Source organism: Rhinolophus ferrumequinum, chromosome 13 (assembly GCF_004115265.2).
Source record: "Rhinolophus ferrumequinum isolate MPI-CBG mRhiFer1 chromosome 13, mRhiFer1_v1.p, whole genome shotgun sequence".
In the NCBI taxonomy this organism is placed as follows: domain Eukaryota; kingdom Metazoa; phylum Chordata; class Mammalia; order Chiroptera; family Rhinolophidae; genus Rhinolophus; species Rhinolophus ferrumequinum.
In genome coordinates, this window is record NC_046296.1 from 32,647,779 (window position 1) to 32,666,862 (window position 19,084).

Here is a 19,084-nt window from a genome sequence, read left to right on the forward strand (position 1 = left end):
ACTTCACACTATCTCCCTTGTTACTATTGAAAAGGTTTTATCAAGTCCACTTGAGTAGAAGAGCCCTTTCTAGTGTTCAGCACAGAGCCAGGATCACAGTATGCTCCCATGGCGACAAAGGCCTGGGGGCCCAGCATTTTAGAGGTCACTGCTAAGCCTTTTATAGTAATCAAAAGTCACCTCGTACTCCTGCACCAGAGTGAACGATTCACTTATGACTCTTACTGCTGGCTTGTTCACCGTTTGGCTGGTGCTGCTCTGAATGGGTGTTTACTCTCTACAGGGAGCTGCTGTCAGTACTCTCTCAAGGGCTCTAAGTGCCAGTAGCAGTTGGCACACAGACTGGAGATGGGTGCTCCCAGGCAGGCCATCAGAAAGCATCCTCGGGCTATTTCCTACGCAGTGCTTTTGGGTAGAAAGTGGGTTGAAATTCTCTCTGGTGCCTTCTCCACAACTTCACTCAGACCACTAAAAAATATCTGGAATGCGTGCATTTTTTCATCACTCAACTCCCCCAAGAGTTTTGCTTGAGCAGAACAGAAACCAGTATTCATGTCGCATAAAGCCATTCCACTACACCACATGGGGAGAAGCTGAGTGACAGAATGACAGAGTGTCCTGTTCCTCCACACTCCAAATAGGAAACGCTGTTGGTGGAGGGGAAGAAACCTACTTTCTTAGAAATGCTGGAGAGGCTGATGTCAACTCTAGAGCAGGCTGGTAGGAGTGCTTTCAAAACACTGGACATGGGTCACGCCTCGTAGAACAACACGCTCATTTTACACTTAACAGCGGTGACGGTCAAGAGCAGCCCTGGCTCAGGAATCCAAATATTACAGCTGGTGAAATTTTCCTTCTGCTTCTCACTAGAACTGGGCCTAACGGCTTCACTCCCCTATCTGATCTCTTGTGTAAAATTGGGTAACACTTGCCCTGCTTGTTTCTCAAGGTGGCTGATGCTCAGTGGTACTGTTTTTAAACTTCTCTTGGTTGTGGATTAATCATCCATCTTAAGAATTCTGGTGACCAGTGGAAGTTGAGTTAAAAGACCTATGGTTCAAGGTCATTCTAACCTGATTATATGTAATGACACCATGGGCTGTCCCAGAGTTCCTACTGAAATCAGTCATTTTGGGTCTCATCCACCTCTCCCTCCACCCAGCAGTGCTCAGAGTAGCTAGCACATGCCATAGCTGCACCAAGCCCAGGACAGCTCTTGTAGAGACACAGGCCCATCCAGATCTGGGTTGGGAGTCACCAGACACTAAATATCTTACACTTGGAACGTCTTCTTCCTTGGGACTCCCTGAATTTCCTTTTTACTATCCCACTCAGCATCTTCCCCATGCCCCTGGGCGGCGCTGACCCACAGGACACCTGAGGTGGGAATGGGGAGGGAGGGAAGGCCAGGCCTGGGAATCAGCCAGATTATAAAGGTTGGTACCTGCAGTCATCCCCTCCAGTGCTGACCACATACTTGTCATCATGAGAGAAACGGATGTTTGTCACATGAGCCGAGTGACCAAAGTAACGCTTATGTTTGGCCTATGATCAAAAGTAAATGGAGACGGGTAAGAGATCCTACCTTCCCAGCAACCACACACCACGTCCCTTCCAAGACTCAAATCCCTCAGTCCCAGAACCTTCCTTCCTTCATGAGATCCCCATTGGTCTGGACATCTGTTAGCCAGCCTTTCACTGGCTTTCCTGTCTCATTCCTGCCCCACTTAGGGCCATTTTCTCTACCCTCCACCCTCCCTTCCCCCAGCTTTCAGGACTTTCCGTCCAGAGTGAGATGAATAGGTTAGGGGTTGCCAAATCTCCACAGGGCTGGAACGAGATTTCTCTTATTCTAGACGGCCACTATCTCCTGCAGTGTGCAGAAGAACAGCCTGGAGGAGGTGTAGGGAGGTTACTAGAAGGAAGACTCACAAATTTTTCCGTGCATGGAAAGTCAAAGAGCTTCACCAGCCCAAAGTCATCTCCTGTGACGATATTCAGGCCAGCATGGGTCACACATGCGCAGTTGACATCAGCCTTGTCTGCATTTCGCGGCCAGATGCCAATGACTTCATCTCCCAGAATGCTATTCGAACAGCAAGAGATGTTAGGAGATTGTGTAAGGAGGCTTTTGCAGTTGGGCATCCTCTCCCAGGGATACGAAGGAGAGGGGTATTTTACCTAATTCAGTACAGTCATAGGACTCTTCTGACATGCAAGCATCTGTCCCCTTTCCCTCTGTACATTTGCCCCAGCTCTCGCCATTCTCTGCCCCAGTCCCTTTCACCCCAAAAAGAAAAGTTACCTCCATCTTTGATTCTCTCCCTCTTCCCTATACTCCTTCTGAGTATGTGTATGTTTGAGAGAAGAGTGGGGACTCCTTTCAGCTCATAGGTTAGTGGTCTCTTTTCCCTTGATTTGCAAGGCACTGTTTATTATTGGGCTAACTGGCAGTTACCGCCCTCCCATTCCATCCTGGTAATTGTAAGTCTCAGTGCACCGCCTGGGTGGTTGGCCAAGACCTGGGAGGTGGTTTCCCTTTGCTTGCTGGAGTGGGTTGGGGATTTGTAGGATGGATCACACAAAAAAAGAGGGACTTTGCATTTCAAAAGCCCAGGTCAGATCAAAGCCAATGGCCCAAACTGGTACCAAGAAGCCACCTGCTGCCACCCCCAAAGAAAAGATAGTTCTATCTCTGAGCTTCTTCAGATCCCAACTACACACAGACTTGGAGGGTGAGCCTGGGACAAGAGACTCCCTGTGACCTTTTCTTCAAGAAGTGTTTCCCTGCAGTCACCTTGTCCAGGAGGCCCAGGTAATCTTCTCAATGACCATGGCTTCGGTTACCTGCTTCCCCAGGGGCACCTCATGCACCTGGCGCTTGTAGGCTCCTGTCGACACCTGCAAAGTGGAAGGAAATCATGTCCGTGGACCTTCCGGCCCAAAGGATTCCTCTTGGTGCGCTGTTTCCCAGTACACTGGCACCCCCAGAACTGTTCAATAAACCCAAGGTCAGCGGCAGGCTGCAAAGCCGGTGGTCAGCCCACAGCAAAGTTCACACGAACAGGGCATTTTTCCATCCGTTTTCTCGCTATTTTCTGAAGTCCTGAGGCTGTGGTTCCCCAAGTGTGGTTTCCCAGCAGCATCAAAATCATCTGGAAACTTGTTAGAAACGCACAAGCTTAGGCCCCACCCCAGACCTACCCAAACCCGCTGAGGGGGGGCCTGGCCACCTGGCCCCAGGTGATTCTGATGCTCCGTGTGGGAACCTGTTCTCAGAGAACCAAGGGCCTTTGGTACAGAGGGAAGGCTAGTTTTCTCATGGACAACAGCTGATACAGATTTTTGAAGCATTTAGGACCCGGCCCTTGCTGCTTTGGGCATCTTCTAGGGAAAACTGACCATTTTCCAGAAAATTGCAGCCGCCTACATCTCCAGCCCCCTCTCTCCCTGTGGGTTACCTCTAGCCCAGCCTCCCCAGATTATCGTGCCATTCATGCAATGAGCTGAGATCTCTCTCACCTCAGGGCCTTCCCACAGATGGCCTGGAACCATGTTCCCACCCCGCTTTGCTTGGCCAACTCCTACACATCTTACAGACCTCAGCTGAAGTAACCACTTATGCAGAGAAGAAATGAATCTAAATTCAGACCCCATTAAATGCTCCCGCAGCAACCTGTACTTTTCCTTTGCAGCACATAATCACAATTTGTAATTAAATGTGTATTTTGTGGTTATCTGTTTAATACGTGTCTTCTCCCTTACAGGACAGCACATAATCACAATTTGTAATTAAATGTGTATTTTGTGGTTATCTGTTTAATACGTGTCTTCTCCCTTACAGGACAGTCTTCAGGAGAGTGGGGACCAGGACCATTCTGTCCATCCAAAAGCCTACCACAGTGCCTGGTTTATTAAATATTTGATGAACGAATGTGTCCTCTCTCCTTTCACAAGCAATATGCAACTCTTGGCCAGCTCACAAACACATCATATTTGTTCAGAGTGCTGAAGAAATTGTTCTGTCTTAAGTCCCAAGAGTGGGACCCCTCTCTATCTCTCTATCCCGTCCACTTGTCAGTTCCCCCAGACCCAGTGAGGAGCTCTCTCTCACTCCCAGCCCACCATCTCGAGTGCAGGGCCCAAGTGTGCAGGGGCCACACTACCCAGTAGGATTTGGAATTCAAATGAATTAGTGTAAGAAGCGACACAGGATTCGGTGCATCTCCGGAGAACTAGAAAATAGGAAGCTTTGAAGGAGAGGTGGTGAGAGGAGGATTATAGATGATTAGAACTTGTGTTTCCTGCTTTTCTTATAAAAAATAACTCTACTATTTTAAATTCTATTTCTCCAACTTTCTTAAATTCTCTAAGCCTCTGTTTCTTCATTTATAAAACTGGAAAAGTAACAGTACTTAAAGGGTTCCTGTGAAGCCTGGCACACAGTAAGCCCTCAATGAATATAAGCCTTGTTATTATTACTATCATTATTGGTTGCCCCAGATATCAGTAAAGCCGAAGCATACCTGGATGTATTTGCCATCTGCAGAAAAATCCATCTGAATGACAAAGCTTGGGATATCTTTGCAGTAACCGATGCGATTCAGGCTTGTACCCTGAGTGAGGTCATAGAAGTCAACTGTGTGTTCAGAAGAACCAACGGCTAAGAATCTGCTGTCGGGGCTGATTCTAGAAAAAGCAATCCAAGAGCATGGTCCATGAGGAGGGCTGTTTGGGGCTGGTCAGGCATGTGCCCCGCTCTGGGACGGGCCTCACAGGCTCAAAGGCAATGAGATGTTCCCTTCATGAACCATATGTGGTTAGCTTCTCCTACATTCTATGCAATTCAACATAGAATCTCTGGATCAAATCCCCAAGAAGTAAGGAAATAGATGTATACGGCCGTTTGTAGAATGGTATTTTACAAGAAGTTTTTACCACTCTTGTGGACATTAGCAGAGGCGTGTCTGAGACTGTAAGAGAGTCTCCTTTCATGGTTGGCTCATTGGAAGGGACCCTCTCACAACTGAGTTCTTCATGGCTGAGTTCCAGCCATGGCCCTTCTGGAAGGGGAACCACTGGGAAGGCCTACCTTTCTCCTCCCTGCCCAGACCACCTGCTATGTACCTGATATCTTGGATAGCAGATTTTCGGTCTCGTTTTTTCCCCCAAACTTTCAGGCTGTTCACCAACAAGATGACGAACTCTCCATTCTTCATACCAATGGCCACCATCTCCCCGTCAGGGCTGTAGGCTGCACACCTGGCCGCGTGGCCCAGGTTCACCTTGTTTAGCAGCTTCTACATTGACAAAATAATATCACCTGAGCCCTTGGCCATCTCAGCTGGTCTCCAGGGGAAATCCTGCCCCCAGGCCAGAGAAGCCAGGCTGCCTCTGCTGCCACTACCGGCCTCCAAACCACTTGCTGCTTCTTACAGTCACTTACTGCCCCTGAGTACGGAGGTGGCCAGTAGGCTTTGATTAGAGCAGCTTGAGACACAACACGTTTTACAGCAGGGGTTGGCAAACATATTTTGTAAATGTTTTGGAAGTAAATATTTTAGGCTTTGGGGTCCATATGGTCTCTCGGAACCACTCAACTCTGCCATTGTCGTCCCAAAGCAGCCACAGACACTACCTACACGGAGAAGCGTGACAATCTGTAGAAACAGGCAGCAGGCCGGCCTTAGCCCACCAGCTGACCTGACTTACTGTTCAGGGGAAGGAGTTTGAGCTTCGGCATCTGTTAGTTCCAATCCTGAATCCTGGCTCTCACTAACCGGGTGTGTTTGGGCAAGTTATTTCTCTGTTTTCCCATTTGATAAAAAGTGATATTAACATAGGTCTTGCAAGCTTATTGTAAGCATTACGATAGTGTACGTGAAGCATCTGGTATGCAGTAGGTATTCACTGTTAATAATAAACATGATAATTAGGCACTAACGAGTATAGTAACTACACTTAGCCTTTTGCATGTCTGTTCTTTGATTTGTACATTGAAAATATGACTGAAATACTTACTAGCCATTTTGTAAGGAAACCAAGTATTTTAATTAAAAACTTAAGTTCTTGTTTTACTATGAGACAAGGCTTGGTAACATGAATCTTTGTTTCCCCATAGGATCCCTTGCTATTTGAGGTTTTTACTCCAGATGAATTTTTTTTTTTAATTAGTTTTTGAACTGAACTTTCAAATTGTTTTTCTAAACTCTAAGAGAAACCTGTTGGGATTTTGATTGAAATGTTTCATTTGGGAACATTTGACATTTTAAATCATTTTTAGCCTTCCTGACCAGGGAAGGCATGATTGATTTTCTTATTTTTAAAGTTTTGTGGGTTCTTTCATGACAAGAGAATAATCATTCTTGTTAACTGTCAGTGAAAAATTAAAAAAGGAGAAAAGGTGAAGGGAAATAAGAGGTTCAAATTTCCAGGTATAAGACAAATAAGTCATGGGAATGCAATATACAGCATAGTCAAAAATGTTGTGATAGCGTGGTACAGTGTCAGATGATTGAATGGTGATCTCTTCTTTAGGTATATAAATGTTGAATAAGTATGGTGTACACCTAAAACTATATAATATTGTATGTTAATTATATTTTAATACAAATCTTTTTTAAAAAAAATCATTTTCAATTAGATTATTCCTACTATAAATATTCACAGATGGATATACCACTAAAAGACATATAGACGGGGTGTGTGTAAATGGGATTTCTTTTATTAGGCTTCCTAACTGAATTGCTGACCTGTGGCTGATCTCTCATCCAGCCCCACCCCCCATCTGTGGCCTGACCTCTCCTCAGTACTCTGTGAGGCCCACTTCTGGGCATCGGAACTTGGGCAGAGTCAGCTCCTCACCTTGTCAGTCAGGTCCCAGATGCGGGCCGTGCCATCATTGCTGGCAGAGATGAAGATATCCTTGGAGGGGTGTGTGGCCAGGCCCCAAATCTCCCCTTCCATGTGTCCATCAATCAGGATGTTGGAAGCTGCATTTTTTTCACCAACTTCAATTATTTCTCCATCTTTGGTTCCCACTAAGATTTTTCCCTGTTATAATCAAAATTCTATTAGAAGAAGGATAAATACTGTATCATCCCACTCATATGAAGTACCTAGAGTAGTCAAATTCATAGGGAGAACAGAATGGTGGTTGCCAGGGGCTGGTGGGAAAGGGGAGTTAGTGTTTAATAGGTACAGAGTTTCAGTGCTACGAGATGAGGAAAGTTCTGTGAGTGGACGGTGGTGATGGCTGCACAACAACATGAATGTACCCGATACCACGGAATTGTATACTTAAAAATGATTAACATGGTAGTAAAAGATGAAATAGGACCATTTGTGACAACATGGATGGATCTTGAGAGTATAATGCTAAGTGACATAAGTCAGACAGAAAAAGTAGAGAACGATATGATTTCACTCACATGTGGTATATAAAGCGAAAAAAACAAAAGAACAAGACAAACAACTGAAAGAACAAAAACTCATAGACAATAGTTTAGGGGTTACCAGAGGGTAAGGGGGGAAGGAGAGCGGGGCTCTAGAAGAGGGTAAATGGGGTCTAATATATGGTGGTGGAAAGAGAACCAGCTCTGGGTGGTGAACACACAATGTGAGATACAGATGATGTAATACAGAATTGTACACCTGAAATCTATGTAACTTTACTAACGATTGTCACCCCAATACACTTTAAAGAAAAACAATGGTAGTTTTATGTTACCTATATTTTGCCACTATGTAAAATAATTTTCTTTAAAAACCACTATTAGAACAATTTGGGAAAATGCCTTCACTGACATTTGGTATTAACATAGGTAGAGCTGAGAAGTGTTTTCTTTTTAACAACTGAATTGTCCCTCCTGAAGCGACTTCCTTCCACCTTCTCACTTTGCCTTTTCTCCACGCACCACCTTGGGTGAGAGCTTCAGCACACAATTCGTCATCCAGTCTCTGCTGGACATTCAGATCGGGGCAGCCAAGTTCTGTTCTTGGACAGCTCACACTCTTCCTCAGTTCTTCCTGACACTGAACAAAACCCCATCTCCAATGACTTTCCAGGTTCGGGGCCTAGTTCTGCCTTCGTCTCCCATACATCTAAGTCCCCTTCCAGGTGCTTGCCATTTATCTACTTAAAAACAACATTTCCCATTTCAAATTATGTGGACTACAAGTCAGGTGTGCCCTTTTTATGGAGAGCATCGAGAAAGCAAATTCTCAGAATGATACCAATTCAAAAACATAAACACGAGATATTAAAAAGCGGAGATTTGTTTTCGAGTGTACCAGAATCTCCTGGGGAATTAAAAAAAAGAAAAGGAAAACACATCAAGGCCCCACTTCTGAGATTATGATTTGCCCGCTGTGGGTGGGAGCCAGGACATCCAGTTTCTAAAAACTCCACAGTTGTTTTTGATATTCAGCCAAGGTAGGCCTTGAAAACCAATGGATCTGAGTCAATTTGGTGGCCTTTACTCTCCCCCTTACTGGCTGTGTAACCTTGAGTGTGGGCAAATTATTGAGGATCTCTGTGCTAATAATAAAATCCATAGGCATAGTAGCTAACATCTCAATGCAGCCATGTGCCAGGCATGATGAGAGGCCCTGTCCAAGTATAATGTATGTGATCCTCATAATAACTGTGTGCCTGACACACAAAGGTCAGATAACACACACACGGTCACAGACCCGGTTTACTGGGCACTTCACAGTTTGCACCCGGGTCTGTCTTACTCTGCTAAGCTACCTCCCCACTACAGTGTACAGAGCACCTAGAGGCTTGTTTTAAGGATTCAACAACCCAGCCCAGGGAAAGTGCCTGGCATAAGTGTGAAAAACGACATCAATGGAGCCATTTCAAAATGAAGCCTGACCTGCCATTGCAGAGGAGCTCCCTTGCATGTCTGGTTCCTTGAATCGTTTGACTGGGCCAGACCTGTGCACTGGACTAAAACCAATATTGTTTTACAAACAATCATTTGTAAAGCCAGTAGAAAAGCGGACATCCTGATCACAAGGGGTGTGATTATGAACTCTCTATCCGAAGACAGAATCAGTAACCAATCGTGTACAGCCAAGAGAAGCTCAGCTTGTAACAGGAATGCTTTCTTCTTCTCGTGTAATTAGTCCCTTTTCTTTTCTCATAAAAACCCCTTACTTGCATCCTGTACTCAGGACACTATTGGGGGTTCTGCCTAAATTTATACTCCCCGAACTGCAATTTTTTTGATCCCAAATAAATGCTTGTAGCCCCTCATTTCAGCTTCTTAATGTTAGGCTAACACTTGGAGGATGCTGAACTCACTAGCACTTGGACCCCTTCCCTGCTCCCAGCCCAGCCCCGAGGGGGCAGCTCAGGCAGAACACTGCTCACTTTGCCACGGCACACGGAGCGCACGCTCTCCACCAGCTGCCCCGTCTCCAGCTGGAAGGCTCTGCAGCGCTTCATCTCCTGGTCCCACAGCTTTACAGCACCTCCTTCTTTGGTCCTGAAGAAAGATCAAGAGGAACTGAGCATGTTAGCTGTTGTCCTCAGACCTCTTCATGGCCTTCCACTACCCTCTCTACCTGTCATCTCATCAAGGTCACAGCCACCCAGAGACCAGCAAGACATACCCTCCAGGGTGGTGTCTTTCTTAGGCCCTACTGATGAGCCATCAAAACCCCTTGAACTTGCAGATTTCCTAAAATGCCTTCAAATGCCACGATTGTGGAAGGAAAGGGAATTCTAATCTAGAACATCAAACTTCTTATTAGGTCAAACCAAGAGCAATGTTTCTCTTGTTTTTCTGCTTCATTTTCACAATTTCTCTGTTCCCCACTGAACTTCTCTCTCCTGTTCTCATTTCTTCCTCTCATTCCCAAAGAACCTCCAAGAGTAACTTTTTAGAAACAGCAAAGCCACTGGGATCTATTCAAGAAGCACCTCTTGGATTTTTAAGCTACCATGAAATAACCTCTTTCCTTCCCTGATTCTTACTTCTGATGGTTTTGACCTATGGCCCTCTTGGCAGACTGATACCCCTGATGCAGAAAAGATAGGAGAATGAAAATCTGCATTTTCTCCAAGTTGTAGATGCTTCTGTCAGTTTCTCCCAAGACAATTAAAAAAAAAAAAAGCCCAGTTTTCCCCCAGAGGAGCTTCAGCTTACGGCCGCTCCTTCCCGCCGGTCACTATGAGTCCGTCCCGAAGGGTCGTGTACATTGTGAACACGGGGCCTGTGTGAGCCTTGGCCACCAGCCGGATGAGGAAGTGGTCCTTCCACACGTAGACGTCTCCATTGATGGCACCCGTGAAAGTGAGGTTGTTCTGTAAACAAAGGGACACCTTCCACACCAGGGCACTCACAACAGCTCTTGAAAAGGTCCCTTCCCAGACACCTGCTCCTCTGTTAAGGAACCAGAGCTAGAGGAATGTAAACACACACTCAAATTGACCTTCCGTGCTAAGGAAAGGCAAAAGAATTTGCAGAAAACCACAAATAGCATATAATAAAGAAATCACCTGGCTGTGAAATTCACTATATCGAGTTAGTGTGGGGCTGCCTTCCCCACTGGATGCAGCTCTGCATTTAAGTGAACTTCCATTCTGGGAGCCAGCCCCAGGTGACAGCCAGGGAAGGGTGGGACTTCATCCTGAGAAGAAACTTTTCCTGGGTTTGTCTAGGAGGTAGATAAAGCCACACAGCTGGAGGAGCAAGAGTTGGCTGTGTTCCAGAATGTCCCCAGGGATCTTGCGTTGGCTGACAGCACCCCATGGCCCACTTAAAAGCGTCAGTTGGGGGAATTTGCGGCACACAAAGGCTGGGAAGAAAAGAGATTTTCCAGTGGTCGAAATGATCCCTATGTCCTCTGTGACTGTCTAATCCAGGCCTAATAGGTTTCCAAATCAGTCTCCTCTGGAATGATGCACCTTCTGCCCTGAGTGGGGCCCTACCTTTTCTGATGAAGATTTTGAGGTACAAAAGGGGCGAGAGTGGGGGGGAGGGGGAAATATAGTCAACTCAGCCATCTGTGCTGAGGAAAGGGAATAGTGGCTGCAAATAAGCCACTAAAAGTGATAATGTGGAAATGCCATTCCTGTTTGCAGCTTCTTAGCCATACTCCTTCACCCTCCCACCCCCAGTCCCCATCCATGCCCAGGGGCTTAGGGTCCCCTCTCAGGAAGTTTCTGCGGAAACTCACAGCACCGAAGGCCACGGAGAGCATCGTCTGCATCTTGGCAGCCTCCATGGACCCGATGACCCCTTTCTTGTAAAGCAGGGCGCTGCCTGCCAGGGTCCAGAACTTCATATGTTTGACCCCGACAGACACAAACTGCGTGTCCGAATCTGGGCGAAATTCCACCACAAATATGCGCTCCAGGTGACCCCCTCGGCTGGCAACCTTGGCACCTGTGTGGGTGAGAGAGTCTAGTGACGTTGTCCCCCTGAATCCTCAGGGGCCAGACATGAAGGGAGCTCCAACCCAGGATGGCCCTCCATCCCAGCAAGCCCAGGGTACACCTCCGAGTTCTTTCTTTTTCAACAGTACCTTCCCCCCTTCAGACACTACTCCCAAGGTGGGAAAGAGAGACTGTGTCTGGGAAATTTCCAGAACAGAAAGTGCTGCTAACATAATCCCCCACTCCATCTGCCCCAACTCCCACAAGCCACATGTAGGCATCTGTGAACACAGCAGGAAAGAATGAATCGTTCTTTCCTGGAGATGGAAGCTTCCAGAAAAGAGCAAAATTGCTTAAGGGCATCCTCCATCCAACAATACCACAATATTTACTCTCCTAGAAGACAAACCCTCCTCTAGCGTGTCACTGGAGACTCACATTCCTTTAGATAGTCTTTACTTTTCCCCAAGATTCTCTGCTTTTATTTTCTTAAAAAAAAAAAAAAAAAAAAGTTCCCAATATTCCCTTTTCTTTATGTTCTTTAGGTTAAAATTTTTTACCTTTTATATGTAAGTACTAGTTTTTTCCTCAACTCCATTTATTTATGTTTTTGACTTATGTGTTTTTCTTTTTCCTCCTGTGTTTTATATAACTTTTGTCTTAAATCCTAAATCCACCATTTATTTGCAGAACAACTGCACAAATTGTTTAACTTCTCTGTGCCTCAGTTTTCTCATCTGTAAATTGGAGAAAATAATAGTTCCCATTTTTTAAAGTATTGTGAGGATTGAAAGAATTGATATAAGTAAAGCTCTTTAGAACAATGCCTGGTGAGTGTTCTATAAGCGTTAATTATTATTATCGCTCTTTTAGCTCCTTTTAAAATTTCTTGGCTTCTAATCTTTTACCCTGTGTTTTAAACGTCATCTGCTTTGATCTCATCAGCCCTTGAGTTTTCATTTTTTATTTTAAACTTCTATCTTTTCCTTCCATTTTATTTTAATTTACTCTTAATGTTATAGTTCTAATTTCCTCTTAATTATCTCATCTCCCTCATATGTATTTTTTTCTTCCCCTTTTCCTCTTCACTTACATTTACTTATTTGTTTTTATAATGACTTCTCTAGCTGAGTGGTGATGGTTGGGCTACAGTCAGCCTGCAGACCCTCCCTACTGGAATCCCTTCCCAGGGATGGCTGGGGAGACCCGCAGGATACCTCCCAGGTAGTTATTCTCTCTCTGCAGGTGGAATGCTTGACGTACTGTAACAGATACCTCACTACCTCAGCCTCAGAGACTTTAAAACCCATGGTCCCCAAGGATACCAGAAGCTAAGTTAAAAGACAAACAACAGACTCGGAGAAAATATTTGCAAAACTTTTGGACACAAAGAATTAACATTAAGAATCTGTAAAGAACTGTAAGTCCTAAGTAAAAGACAAACAACCCTCCCACCCCCAGTAAAGAAAGGATTTGAACAGTTGAATTACAGAACAAGAAATATATGAGCAGCCTATAAAGAGATGGAAAGAAGATCAATCACAGTAGTTACGGGGGAAATGCAAAATAAAACAACAATAAGATGCACAGTTCTTCTAAGCCTCTGTGTTTTCCTTGTTTTAATCTCATGAACACTTCTAATTTTGGTGATGCTTGTCTCCCTCTGTGCATTGGTGTCTGGCTGGCTCAGAACAAAATTCATACGAGTATCTAGCACCTGACAATATGCATTTTATAAAATGAGCTCATTTTTTACCCCATTTTATTTTGTATATTCTTACCTGCCTACCTACACACACACACACACACACACACACACACCCAAGAGTTCCACAAAACAATCCTTTAACAAATGAGGAATGAATAACATACTTTTTAATAATAACAAAAATGAGTATAAACCTCCCTAAAACATATTATTTATCTGTAAGAAGGAAAAACCACACACAATCAGCTCAGAAGAATTGATCAAGATGTTATCAGTGACTCAGAACCCTCTGTACAGTCTTAAGCACTGGTTCCAACAAAGACAATGGAGGAAAGTTACCAAAGAGAAGGCTTCTCTTTTTCCTGGGAGCTTGTATAAAAGTCCTGACTCCCCCGATTCTCTCTCAGCAGATCAGAAGGGGCTCCAGGTGAGCAAGAGCCTGTGCTGGGGCAGGTCCAGAGCAGGTATAGCTCAGGACACATGAGGGAAGTGAGGAGAGTGAGTCTGAATTGAAACAGACATGACTGTGTCGGGGCCCATACAACTCTCTTCCAAGGAACTAAGAATACACTTGGTCTTGGCTGCCGAAGAGAGCAGAATTAGTACTGTAAAAGAAAGGCATTATGAAGCCCTCACAGAAGAAAGGGCTTTAGGAGAGCTTTCCAGGAGTAAGTGGGCCACCTTGTGAAATGATGAGGGCCACATCCTCCAAAGTGTTCAAGCAGAGGAAAGAAATCGGCCTGTTAGAAATGCACTTGAAGGAATTTCTCCATGGGATGGATCCCGACTGGGCAGGAAGACTTCTCTAGTCCTTTCAACTCGAAGATGCTATGAGTCTATCATTTAAGATGCTCAATTTCTCATCTGGGGCTGAGTCTATTTAATCCGCTGGCGACTTGACATTATCAGCAATGAACCTGCATCCCCAAGATATAGATGATGGGGCCATTTGGACACAACATACTAATGAAAAAGAAACGGTTGGAATATGATGAGTGAGTCTCATCATAAAAGTCTGCAGGTCCCCAACCTCTTTTTCTCATATGGAGGCTCAGGAGGGTTTGGAAATTTCCTCCCACTGTGCTCATCTCATCACAGCTCCCTCCCATAGGGAGATGCTGATATAATGGGATTCTAGAAGCCCCGGATTGGAGATGTGCCACCTCTGTGTGTGCCTGGCTTAGCGTGCCCCAGATACAGGCTGCCCGGTCGGAGACAGACCTCATTAATGTCCTAACTAATTGGATCTGCTTTTGCCAGCCTGAGAATATGCTCAGAAGATTGCACATCTTTGATTCTAAGATGACCATAAATTTAGTAGCTGTGTGTGTGTGTGTGTGTGTGTGTGTGTGTGTGTGTGTGTCTTGAAGGCAAGAAAGAAAACCTGCTAAATTAAATATAATCCTTGATTATAAGATAAATTCCCATTTCAAAAAAGTTAAAATGTAAAAAGAAATGTTTCTGAGACTATGGTGGTAAAACCCTGTCCCCAGTTCCTGTAATAAGACAACCAAGACGACGAGGCTGCAGCAGGAGCCAGGGTCACCAGGAAGAACACTGAGCACAAGGAAGTTTGGGACGGAAGGTTGTTAGGACAGAGATGGAGGAGGCTGCTGCCTTCTGTTTGAGGAGGAAGGCTGCCAGCATTGGGGCACTTTTCCAAAGTGCCTGAAGACCCTCCAATAACCCGCACAGGACTTCCCTGGCCAGCCTGCTCCTGACCATGGGTGCAGAGCTACAGTAACATCAAATGAGCAGCTTCTCCAGGACCCCAAGAGCCCTGGTTTCTGCTAACCCAGCAGCAGTGTCTTGGTGGGCTGTGCAGGGAGGCAGATCTAGGTTGCCCAGCTCATGCCACAGGCAAGCCTTCCGGAGGGACAGAAAGGCCAGCTTTACTTACCTTCCTGCCAACGCCAGACAGTGATGGTGTGCTCAGGGTCCACGCCCACTGACACCAGCAGCTTTCCGGTGGCACTGAAGTTGATGTAATTCACCCCTTTTGAGTGGGAGCACCGCAGCATGGAAAGGGTGTGTTTGGTCATGGCGTCCCAGACGTGGATTGAAGGTGTTGTTCCTGAATGTGGGAGGTATGACAAAGAACTCAGGCGGGAGAACAATGGAGCCAAGTTGCTGTTTATGTTCATCTAAAAGCCTTTTTTAAGACGAGTGTTCAGGGGCCTTAGCATTACTGGGCCTAAGAGACCTGGCCAGAGGTGAAAGCCAACATCTGCTGGGCTTTCAGAGACAGAGACTAAGGGCATTTATGCCCAACACACACACTTATGGAGGAGTTTCTACAAAGGAAACTCATAGGTTGACGATTTGTATCTGCAGTTCAGCCAGATACAATCAGCAAACACGATACATCAACATGATTTTGCTGTGCAGATTCAGACTACTCACGATGGGACAGCCTTACCTGGGATCTCCGCACCATCACCTGCATTGGGTGGGTAATGGCAGTGAGGAAGCATCAAGGGAAAACAACAGCCAAACTGAGTCATGGGTCAAATAGTGAAGCACTCAACACCAGCATCGGGAAGTTCCAAATTAAATTTAAAAATGGACATGGGGTCGATGAAAACGAGCAGAAAGATATGTTTGTAAAAACTGCCTTTGAAATGACAGAGTGAAAAATAAAAACACTTTTGACAAATGTGAATCCATTCACATTTGTCACTGGCAGTTTCCTAGGGTAGAGAAAAGCCAGGCAGACATGACGCAATCTACCTGGCCAAGTATAACCGCCTGGCTTCAGACGTGAGGCTCTTCATTTGACACCTGGGGTCTGAAAAATTATTCTCACAAGTTCACAGAGATGGGGGCATCCACTGAATTGGAATAGTAAGCTCTGGTCTGACTTTATGGTTCCTAAGAATTACCAATCTCCGGATGCCTCAACTGAAGCAACACAGATACACTCAGGGCTCAAAAGGTCAACAGCACATCAGCAAGAAAAGGTGGATGTCGGTGGCCCACTGTCTCCCTCTCCCAATAATTGCTAAGAAGTCAATTGTCCCCTCTCTGCTGGGAGAACCTCGGCCGTGGCAGGGCCCTCTTACCTATCTGGCTGGTGGCCACCACATTTCTGTACTTGGGGTGCTGGTTCACCGTGAGGCAGAGGATGTCGTCAGTGTGTTCCAGGTAGAAGCTCTGGCTCCCTGGGAGAGAGACGTGGGCGGTTAGCAGCGATCCCTAAGATCTCAGGGCAACCCGAAAGCTTCGTGTGGAATCTTTGGAAATGTCCTATAAAAGCGAGAGCTCACACCCCAAATTCTCACTTCAGAATCATCCTCGGGGAGATAGGGGATCGCTTTTTACATTTACATATTCTGCTCTAGGTCTGGGAGAAGAGCTGTGTCCATTATCTAATACACACACGCTCCATTCAATCCTTCCCGCTGTCGTGCGTGGATGCAGAGCACAGTCCAAGTGCAGAAACTTCCAGAGTCCAAAACGATAATGTGTAATGTTTCTTCCTCCCCTTGGCCCAGGACTGATGGTTTCTCAATGGCTACCTCTGAGCAGGGTGAGGCGGGGCCTGTAAATGATGCTTTACTGACCACAATGGCACCACTTACCCATTGGAAAGGGAAGACAGGTCCGTGGCTTATGACGGCTCAAATTACGGTTTTCTGACTTTATATGTGAAGGCAATATGCATTCAGTAGAAACCGTACTTTGAATTCTGAACTTTGTCCTTTCCCGGGTACGATACTCTGGTGATGCTGGGGCAGCAGCGGTGAGCCCCAGCTCCCAGTCAGGTGTGCGGTCAGGAGGGTGAAAAACTGATACTCCGCAGTGTACTCAGTGTGTTAGTAACAGATGGTTCGGCCCAACTGGAGGCTAATGGAAGTGTTCGGAGCAGGTTTAAGGTGGGCGAGGCTAAGCTACGAGGTTCGGTAGGTTAGGTGTATTAACATTTTTGATTGACGATATTTTTAATTTATGATGCTTTTGATTGGCACGTAACCCCCCTGTAAGTCAAGGAGCATCTATACTTAGGGAATCCCTTTTAATCATCTTTATTTACCAATGTGCCAATCCACTTGGGTGTCTGGATGGCATAAGTGATGGCTTTAGCCCTTAAAGCCCTAACTCAACATATGTCACGGGAAGGAGAAAAAAGGACAAGAAATACTTTATCGTCTATTGTGGCAAATGGGTTTGCTGACTGCGAAAATGGCCACTGTAAACTCACCCAAATGCCTGAGAGCCGAGAGGTGAGTGATGGCATTGGCATACAAAGAGCAAGCACATTGCTACTAAAATGAGAACATGTGCTTAGAAAAATGGAGAACATGTATAGAAAATCTCAAGGCACTCCTCTCCCCAAGAGAGAAATCATTATGGGCCCAGTGATTAATCCACTGTCTACAAATCTATGCATGAACAACTACATAAATTGGGAAGGAAAAAAAATAAGTTTAAGATATGAATAAGGCAAAATATTAACATTTAAATCTGGTGGTAAAGACACGGATGTCTGTTAAATTAATTTTGGAATGCTTCTTTTTGCTTGAGGTGTGTCTTTTTGAACTACTTTTTAAGTTAAGAGTCATATAGTTAAGGGACACTTGAGGTATTTTTGTTTATTGTTTAATTGTTCTTATTATCATTGTAAATCTGGCTAAATAATCAAATAAAACGTGAAAATCTGAGCGGCTAAAATATTGAACACTGTTAAAAACGAATGAGAAGAATTCCTCTGTGCTTTGTTCTTGGTTACCAGCTGTGAGGAATGTCTCTACTCCCCACACTCTCTTTCTGGCTTCTCTCCATGTCTCTCAGCCTCCGAGGAGCTGACAGAATCATGGACACCTCTCTTGACCCTGACACCTTTGATTCTTTACACGTGGGCCTGAGCATTTTCTAGGACTAAGTGTTACCAGTTTGGAATCAAGAGGAATAGCTCCAAAGGCAATATAATGCTTAAGCTTTGGGGCATCTAAAGAGTAGAAAAGGGCACAAAAGGGCTAAAACAAAAGCCTGTATTCAGATGGTGGTTTCTCCGGGCCCAGTCACCTGTGGAGAGGTTCTGAACGACGCCAGCCGCTGCCGTGTGGAAGATGATGTCGGCACCGTCATTCAGGTAATGCAAGTTATTGCGACAGTCGAATCCTCTGTAGCCAAACACGTGGTTGAGAGCCAGCTCCTACATTCCCACACGAAGATGAAAGTGGCCCTTAGAGGAACAAACCCACACTTCGGGCACAGCCACACATCTCAGGGGAACTGCATGGCTGGAGAAACAACCAACCACTCACTCAAAACATTTTGCTTCTTGACTAACTGAGGGTAAAATGCAGCCCTTTCTTTAGTTGCCTGAAATGCTAGGGGGACAGGCTAACACACAGAATTATAGGGAGTTTTCTAAATAAACTAGATTTGCTTCCCGGCTCCCCCGGTGAGTCAAAGTCTACGGATTTGATGCTTTATAAAGATTACCCAGAAGTTTTCTGTCTGCGCCTTGGCAGACACTCTTTAGGTGAGCTGAATGGTGGCTGGGAGATTTGCTCTGATTCCCACAAATGCAGCTGGGCCTGGCAGAGCAGAATATTGAGGAAAATGCCATGCTCATTATGTTGCTGGGTGCTTGCCCTACAAAGTTTCTAAACAATTTGCATTTTTTGCAACAACTAGATACTGTTCTGGGTTTATAGTCTTTCTCTTCTTCCTGTCTTGTCTTCCATGACAAAGAGCAATGGCTGATTCAAATCAGATCAGTTCTTAATTCAATCGGACACACATGTATTGTTGGCAGCACTTCTGTGCTAGGCACTATGCTGGTTGGTGGGAGTCAAGATTAAAAAGATGTGGGTCCCTTTCCTCTAGGGTCCCTGATTCTAGCCTTTTCTCTCTCCAAAGATCATCAGTTGTAAACATCAGATTAATTCTCCTAAAATACCATACCACTTCCTTACTCAGCAGTCTTCACCGACTTGCACTGCCTACGGGATAAAGCCCAAATTCCTAAAGTTGGCACA

The 19,084-nt window shown here is 45.3% G+C and overlaps 1 protein-coding gene across 1 annotated transcript in view; it reads right to left on the reverse strand.

Moving 5' to 3' along the window:
• EML6 (EMAP like 6) overlaps window positions 1–19,084 on the reverse strand; it is a 240,439-nt gene that overhangs the window by 2,284 nt on the left and 219,071 nt on the right. Inside the window, exons 32-43 of the mRNA XM_033125253.1 lie at window positions 18,123–18,252; window positions 16,160–16,258; window positions 14,998–15,171; window positions 11,191–11,399; window positions 10,158–10,315; window positions 9,380–9,494; window positions 6,865–7,053; window positions 5,128–5,300; window positions 4,527–4,689; window positions 2,798–2,901; window positions 1,933–2,086; window positions 1,445–1,545 (exon numbers count right to left, since the gene is read on the reverse strand). Of these exons, the coding sequence (XP_032981144.1) occupies window positions 1,445–1,545; window positions 1,933–2,086; window positions 2,798–2,901; window positions 4,527–4,689; window positions 5,128–5,300; window positions 6,865–7,053; window positions 9,380–9,494; window positions 10,158–10,315; window positions 11,191–11,399; window positions 14,998–15,171; window positions 16,160–16,258; window positions 18,123–18,252 (1,769 nt within the window). The remainder of the gene's footprint in view (window positions 1–1,444; window positions 1,546–1,932; window positions 2,087–2,797; window positions 2,902–4,526; window positions 4,690–5,127; window positions 5,301–6,864; window positions 7,054–9,379; window positions 9,495–10,157; window positions 10,316–11,190; window positions 11,400–14,997; window positions 15,172–16,159; window positions 16,259–18,122; window positions 18,253–19,084) is intronic.